The sequence below is a fragment of the Nipponia nippon genome, unplaced genomic scaffold (genome assembly GCF_047370975.1).
Source record: "Nipponia nippon isolate SJK-2023a ecotype South Korea unplaced genomic scaffold, ASM4737097v1 scaffold_16, whole genome shotgun sequence".
In the NCBI taxonomy this organism is placed as follows: domain Eukaryota; kingdom Metazoa; phylum Chordata; class Aves; order Pelecaniformes; family Threskiornithidae; genus Nipponia; species Nipponia nippon.
Genome location: NW_028262332.1, coordinates 2,102,177 through 2,110,188, shown reverse-complemented (window position 1 = coordinate 2,110,188; position 8,012 = coordinate 2,102,177). Strand labels below are relative to the sequence as shown.

Genomic DNA, 8,012 nt, shown 5'->3' with positions numbered 1-8,012 from the left:
GCTATTCTGCAGGAGAAAAAGGCTTCTCCACTGGATAATTTCAAGAGGAGAAAGCATGGACAGGCTTTCCAGCCCAGCATCATCTCAGCCCAGGACACACTTCCCCGGCCTCCAGCCTAGTCCCCGCTGTGCGGCGCTGGGGGATGGAGGAGCTGTGCATCACACGGCTTTTGGCACTGCTGCACTGTGTGGTTTTTGGATCTGGCTTACCATGAGCATATCCCGATGAGCTGCACACACGCACACACACACTGCATCGAGGTGGCCTGCAAAAAACACACAGCAAAGCTGTAGCCCTTGCTCCCCATCCGAGCCACCGGGAAGCACAGGCATGGCAGTGCAGCTACATCAGTCCAGAAGAGAAATTTGGGAAGAAAAACACATTTCAGTCAAATAAAGGAAACGTACTTTGAATTATTTTATTCAGGATAGTTTGGATTTATTCCTGACAGTAGCTCTGGAAGCAGGAGTTTGTGACGGAAGTCTTTGGAGACCAGCTATTAGAAAGAGGCAAATCAAACAACCAGTGCAAACATCCACAGGATTATGTATATGATAATCCACAGCAAGTTGTAGAAGGGGATTTAGGCACAAAATCAAAACCTGAAAAAGCAATGTCATAAATATCTTCTCAGTTTGCCTGCTCAAAACAAGGACACGTGCTTTTCCTGAGGTGCTTTCAGGCAGCATGCTCTCCCCTGGGTCTCAATGACGAAGAACCTCTTCTTGGCCTCGCAGGACTGGGAACAAGCTCAGGATTCCCACTGCACTTGGCCCAGACAACCCAAATTGTCTTTTCCAGTGTGTGTTGCTTAATACACGTCAGTTGCTATTTTGGGCTTTCGAGATAAGGAGTGTGGTAAAGTGTACCCAGAAGCAAAAAGCAGAAGAGCTCTCAGGATGAGTTCCCACCACCGTACCTGAAACAATCCAGTGGTTATTTCTGCTCCGGCTGGCACAGCCGAGCAGCCTTCCAGGCGAGCCCAAACAGACTTGCAGGGCAGAAATCTCGCTGGAAGTGCCAAAGGTGAGCTCAGGTATGAGCTCAGAAGAGCAAGAACTCAGGAACGGGTCCAAAAAGCAGTCTCCGGAGCACACGGTCACGTAGCAGCTGGAGAAAGCAGAGCTCTGACTGCCCCCACCTTTTGGGGAACGAGGAGCCGCAAATTCTCTCAGTTCTCCCAGGCGTCCAGCATGGCCTCTGCTCTGCACAACACCAGCCAGGTCCAAGAAAAGCAAAGAGCTGAAGCCTGTGAGCCTGGAGAAGGAGTGAGGCACAGCTACGTGTACTGCAGAGACAGTAACCCAGTTACTCTTTTCTCCTCCTGTTTATATCCCACAGCGTCTGTTCTCATCTCACAACTCCTTAATGACAAAGTATCCCAACTGAGCACGTGAGGAACAAAGCATCTCACAATTAATGGGAGGTTGCTTGGGCTTCGTTGCCTGTGCCTTATTCACAGAACATTAGGAACAAGTGAAGCATCTGGAGAACAGAGACCATGTTGCAGAGGATCCCGGGCTGCCATCCCTCTACATCGACCAGGACAGTCAGTGCAAGCCTGAGGAAGGACACCTTGACCACAGCCTGCTGTAACGTACTCCTCCATAAGCCCAGACTTTTGCAAATCCTGAGAGCAGGACTTGCTCTCTGCAGTACATCACTACAGCAGGTTGACTTTGGCCACAACCTGCTTGCAGCCCATTCTGGAGTACTGCTTGTCTCCTGTAGTGTAGTAACTGAGCTGACTCGCTAAATTTTCAACATGCTTCTGGTCAGGATACAGCCCTTCCCTCCTCATCTCCTCTAGGAAGCAGTTTATGACGTGAGTCTTCTCCAGAAGAACAAATGGGATGATGTCCGCAGATTTCCAGAGAGGGTGGGCATCGATCAGTACAGGCTGGATGATATTCAGCAGTTCTTCAGCTCCCCTTTGCTGATGCAGAAGCTCAGCAGATGCATTCTGGATAACAAACTTTGTTATTTCACCACCTCCTATGTTGCTTATTAAAATGTAGATGGCATTGAGGAACTCGTTGGTTTGATTGGGTTCAAAGAATCGGCCAAGAGTATCCAGCAGGACTGGAGACATGAGTTCAACCTCATCCAGAATAAACAATGGTATCTTCTCTTCTATTTCGGCTTTTGTCACCATGTCAGAAATCTTCTCAGACAAATCTGTTTCGCAAGTAAGAGGAGCCACCCCGTTGGGGCAGTGATGCATAACAAAGTACTGAAGCACAAAGTCCTTGTCCATGACGGAACGAAAATGTTTGGCCAGCAGCCAGCCAACATGACTCTTCCCAACTCCTGTCGGGCCATTTAAAGAGATTACTAGAGGCTTGTTGTGTATGTGGGTAGCCAGATAGTCTTTCAGTAATTCCATAATACTTTCCACAGCAACCTTCTGTCCAAATACTTCCCGGTGCATTGTTTTCTCCAAACCATCTAGGTCGTATTTTTGGAGGTTATCATCCAGGTTCTCTATTGCATTGAGAATCTGGAAGAAGATAATGACAATAAGCAAGAGCAGGCAGCGTTTTGCCTTGCTCTTCTCCTCTGCTGGAAGGTATCTTTTTGTTTTATCTGGATACAAGACTATCCTAGATTTCCTTCGATTCTTTTTCCGCCTGCATTTTTTCATAGCGCACTGCTCCACAGATGTGTCAAAGGTGAAGTACTGGGAAGTTTCGAAGCTGGTCTGATTAAAGAAGGACATGGAAGAGCCATACAGGCTAGTTCGGTTCAGGGAAAGCTGCCTTTGCAGCAGCCTCGTATGGGCAAGCTCTGAAGACTTTTCTCGAGGGAGCTCTAAATGCAGGCGGCCTTTCTTTTGCACCCAGTAGCGTCGCCGCAGGCGGATGATCGCCCGCAAGGGAGAAGAAATAGAAGACATTTTCTTTGAAGCATCAGCGATTTCAGTATCCGGTACTTCTTCCCCATCACTCTCATAGCAAGATGCCTCTCCTTTTGCATCACTCTCGGCACAGGGCATTTCCCCTTCCCCATCGCTGTCAGTGCCGGGCATCTCTCCTTCCACACTGCTCTCAGCACAAGGTGCCTCTTCTTTTGTGTTGGTCTCAGCACAGGGCATCTCTCCTTCTGCATCGCTCTCGACACAGGACACATCCCCTTCAGTATCGCTCTCCGCACAGGGCATCTCTCCTCCCAGGTCCTCTGTGGCAGAGGACACTTCTCCATCCACCTCAGCGCGGGGCAGCTCTCCATCCATCTCCTCTGGTTCTTCCAGCCCATTCACATTATCTTCTTCCTTAAAAAAAAAAAGAACAATGTAAAATTAATCTTTGCAAGATCAGGAAGTGACCAAGAACAGCCAAATTAAACAGATATCCCACTTTCTAACAGGCAGAACAGTTGCCTGTAGCCATCAGCAATGGCAAGGTGGCAGCGAGAGACTTTCAGACCTAAGCTAACTGTCTAGAAGACGCTCTAGACATGCAAAACTACAGATGAAATTCGGTGTAAATAAATGCAAATCGATACATGTCACAAAACCAACCCTGCCTTCACACGCGGAAGGAAAGCTCGGAGCCGGCTGGAGCCAAAGCCAAGAGCTCTGCTACGTGCTGCCATGACCAAGAGGCAGGGCCCCAGGCAGACAGACCTGTGGTCCGAACCAGAGCTGCCCAGTCCTATTTCTTTACGTTTGCTAAATATAAGCAAGACACAAACCCACACCTCTGCATCAGCACACACACACACGCACGTACACACCCCCATAGGAAAGAGTCGCTCATACGCCTGCAGAGACCTTTCGGGGCGTGGAAGTGCACGGGAGAAACTTGCTGTGGAAGCGCTCGGGCTGTGCAGGTTGTGGTGGCACGGCGTCTCCCCGGGGCAGGGGCACTGTTCCCGGCTGTGCCGGTGGGTACGGCAGGCAGCACAGGGCGCTGCCGGCTGGCAGAGGAGGCGAGGGCAGCATCCGACCAGCGCTCAGCCCTCTACCCGCAGCTCCCCAGGCTGCCCCAGCCACGGAGGGCTCAGACGGGTTGCAGAGAACCGACACAGTTGTGACTAAGGCTGCCAGCAGCACATGGCTGTGGGGAGAGGAGCGGGGCTGCCCCACAGCACCCTGACCCTCCTGCCCCCACGGTCCTTCCCGGCCCTGGGTGCCTACACACTGGCAGCCCCGACACGCAGCGGCTGCTTGTGTCCTTCCCACGTGAGACCCTGGAGCCGCACAGGAGAGCACCGGGGCATGAGCATCCCTAGGAAAAACCACCTGCATATGGAATGCACGGACAAACCTCGGTCAGCGAACAAGGAGGAAGAGGAGAGGACGCACTCTGGCAGCAGGACACGATGACAAGAGGCACAGACCCAGCGGGGAAGCACCCGGGAGAAAACGGCTCTCCAGGCCTGGATGCGGCCACACAGGACCCTGCACACGACCACCTCCACGTGCTGCAGCACCGGGGACGACTCCGTCCCTGCTCAGCACGAAGCTGGTGGCGGCAGAAGCTGTGTCATGGTGGGAGGGCATTTCCCCGCCACCTCCCACAGCAGTGCTGATGCAAGGGGACAGTTTGCCCTGGTGACATTGCTAACCCCAAGAGCAGGAAGCCGGCACAGGCAGGGCGAGGAAAGCTGCTTTCATCGACTGCCCAAAAAACCCTAGGTTTTGCCAAAAGCACTGAGTCTCTGGGGAAGAGGAGAAGGTCCCTGAAGGGTTTGTTATTAACTCGCTTCAGCTCAGCAGGAAGTTACCAACCTGCAAAATGTCACGCTCCGGCAAAGGTTTTACTTCCCCCACCGCGGGGCTGACGCAAGCGGCCACCCACCGGCACGCAGCGAGCGAGAGGGCGGCCAGGGAAGCTGCGCAGGGAGTCACAGGCGCTGGGAAATGCTCCCAGCCTCCTCCTCACTTTGCCCCGCTCCTTTCCTAGCTTCTCCGAAATGCCGGGATGCACCAAGTGAAGCTTCACCCGCGCCCTGGGCCAAGTTGGTTTCTGGGCCATGCGCCGGCAGCCAGCTCATTGTGGGAACCGAGCCGGGGCCAGTGGCTCCCCCAGCACTAAGCCCTGGACAAGCTATTGCTGTGCAGCAATTAGCCCCAAGTGCTAATTGCTGACTGCGTGCAGGATTTGGCCATGCCCAGAGCAAAACCAGCCAGACGAGATTCCTGCAAGCAGGCGCAGAGGCAGCACGGGGCAGGAGGGCTGGGGGCCACCGCCACCAGGCATGCCACTGCCGGAGATGCCACTGGGAACCCTGGGCTGTCCCCACGCCACCCTGGGGTCACACCCTTGCTTCTCTCCATCTTCACCTTGCTCACACAGTGCCTGAAGGTCCCCAATGGGATGGCTGTCCCCAAAGCCGCTGGGGAGCAGCCCCTATGGCGCAGACCAGTACGGACCACAGTCCCCAGGGAGCAGGGACAGCACCAAGCTCAGCCCGGGGCCACGACAAGCCTCCGGGCTGTAACACACATCGACACAAACACGCCGTGAAGCTTTTTCAGCCCCAAACCCATGCAGGTATAGAGGGGGTTGATTAAATGCCAGGGGGGAGCTGTGGGAGTTTGCAGGAAAAGGTTTAGGGAGCAGATGGATGCTGACAGTGAAAAACAAGACATCCCAAAAATTCCCCCGCGAATGCTGCCGGCACGCAGCAGGGGCCACCCCACCCCACCCCACCCTGCCCGTCACCCCGGCCAAAGCACGAAGTGGTTTGGCTCCTCGCAGCCTGAAGCCAACTCTCCTACCACCGCCGCGTCCACGTGGGGATCCCAAGGCCCCTGCGAGGCCGATGGAAACTGGCACGGACCGAGCATTCATAGCCGGGAGATGCTCCAGACCCTCTTTCCCAAAAGCCAAGAGCCCAAAGCACATCCAGCCCACCGCAGGGGATGCCCAACCCTCCAGATGAGCCGAGCGAGGCAGGGTGGAGGGACCAAATCCCATCCTCAGCAAGAAATCTGTCCAGTCACGCATATAATATAATCCTGTTAATACCATGACTCAGTTCCTAATACCTGCTCGACTTTTGTAAGAGCAGCCCCTGCTTGCTTAACGTCAGATCGGGGCCGGGGCAGGCGGCTGTGCCAGCCCGGTGGTGCTGCCAGCCTGCAGAGATGCCGTTTTGGCAACTTAATTAGAAGTTTGGTGAAAACCGGTAGGAAAAAGAACTCGGCAATTAGATCCACAGCATCACAAGTGCTCGTGTAAACACCACTAGTCACTGCTCTGCGCTGAGTCCGGCCGCACCGTGGGAAGACTTGCACTTAGCTCTTGGAAACGCTCCGGAGAAACCTCCAGCTTTCCTCCTTTAGCTCTTCCTCTCTAACATTTGCATTCGTGTGTCACCCTGCTCCTGCCAAAACAAGGTTTCCACAGCAGACGAGCCTGCGTGGGCAGCCGGAGGCAGCTGGGCCAGGAGGGGAGCGGGATGAGGGCAGCCACTGGGCAGGCGGTGTTCGCGGGTAGAAGGTGCCCGGTTTGCAGGAGACATCGGCCCAACACCAGCCAGAGAAACATGTCCCCGGTTAAAGTGCCAGCTGCTGAATCCTGAGGATGGCACTGGAGAGGAGCTGCACCCCAAACTTGGGCTCTTTGACAGACCAGCTGGAAAATCCCAAAGGCTGATCCTGCTGCTGAAAGCCAACCCCTCGGTCCAAAACTGAGCATCTCCAGGGGGAAAAGCAGAGCAAAACGGCCCCTTGCAGTGGGGGGCCGTGGATCGAAGGGCATCAGTGGCCAGGAGCAGAAAGCCTGGATCGTGGCAGAGGCCAGCATGGCCCTGGCGCAGGGCATGGCCCCAGCACCTCTTGTTGCAGCTCCACTTGGAGACGAGCTGAGAAACGCGGTTTGCTTCGCAGCTTGAGCTCTGGGCGTGCAGGCGTTCGCCCTCCCGAAAACACAGCACGGCGGTGACAGCCAAGGTGACGCAAAACCCACCCGTGCCACCCCGAAAGCCTGCTTGCCACCAAACCCCACCAGCCCCGCCCCCAGCCCAAATTTTTTGCTGACCCCCAAAGGCCAAGACCGATGGGAAGGGCAGCAAGCGGAAGGGAAGAGCCTGGAGCATCCCAAACTGGCGGGAACAGGAGGGTCCCCACAAAACCAGGGCAGTTTTTGGTGGAAAGGGGCCATTGGGGACGAGCAGGAGGCGGTGGCGCGGATGGGGCTCGAAGTGGCCGAGGGGTGCCCTGGTGACCACCCGCGGCGTGGGGAGTGGGACGGGGAAGCCGAACCAAGCGCAATTACCCGCAGCGTCTCCCTCGGGGCCGGCCACCGGCGCTCCCCTTCAGCCGCCAAGCCCAGCCTTCGGCCTCAGACGGGCCGGCTGCTCCTCTGCCCCCTCTCTCTCATCCGTATAAAAACCCAACTGCGGAGAGGAAATGGCGAGGAGGAGTGGCCCGTGGCGGCACTTCCTTCTCCCCACGCGGCCAGCCGGTTTTCTCTCCCCCCTCATACTCAAAGCCCTCCTCGGCGGCTGCCGTCACAGCGGCATCGTGCAAAGAAACACCAATCCTGGGCGGCCGCGGCGGGACGGGGCAGCGGGATGAGCTCATTGCCTACTCGGCCTCAAAAGCCCCGAGTTTGGGCAAAACATCCCCACCCTCTGGGGTGTAATTAGCCCGGAGCCTGTAAAGGTCAAAGCAGTGATGCTGTGAAGAGAGGTTATCAGGGCTGACCCGGCGCCGGTGCAGCTCGGGGACGAGGTTCCTTGCCAGCAGAGAAAACAGGGAGAGCAGAAAATAGAGTGAATCTGGGAAAAAAATAGAGTCCATAAAGAAATAGCAAGTCTGGGAAAAAAAACCAGAAAGTCCAGGGTAGTTGGTTTGTCTGTCCCTGGGCAGGGTCCTGCACTGCAGCGGCTCCTGCGCCGCTGCCCCCAGCCCCCCGACCCCGCCGAGGCGTTTGGCCCCTTCGCGGCCCCGCGGCAGAGGGACGTGGGGACGGCCAGGCCAGGCTGCACGGCCGCTGCGGGACTGACCTCTGGAAGAGGTGGAGTGGACACCCCAAGCCCTCGCTGCACAAAAACTTCC

At 55.7% G+C, this 8,012-nt stretch overlaps 1 protein-coding gene across 2 annotated transcripts; it reads right to left on the bottom strand.

The window, feature by feature from the left end:
• Positions 1-394: 394 nt before the first annotated feature.
• Positions 395-7,441, bottom strand: TOR4A (torsin family 4 member A). 2 transcript variants are annotated; one of them, XM_009475975.2, is made up of 2 exons: positions 7,228-7,441; positions 395-3,272 (listed from the first exon to the last, which is right to left on the bottom strand). In XM_009475975.2, the coding sequence occupies exon 2, from the start codon at positions 3,231-3,233 to the stop codon at positions 1,665-1,667; it is 1,569 nt and encodes a 522-aa protein (XP_009474250.1). In that variant the 5' UTR covers positions 3,234-3,272; positions 7,228-7,441; the 3' UTR covers positions 395-1,664. The 2 variants fall into 2 exon arrangements, with proteins under 2 accessions (XP_009474250.1, XP_087609083.1); XM_087752957.1 differs by lacking the exon at positions 7,228-7,441 and adding an exon at positions 5,997-6,172.
• Positions 7,442-8,012: the final 571 nt, after the last annotated feature.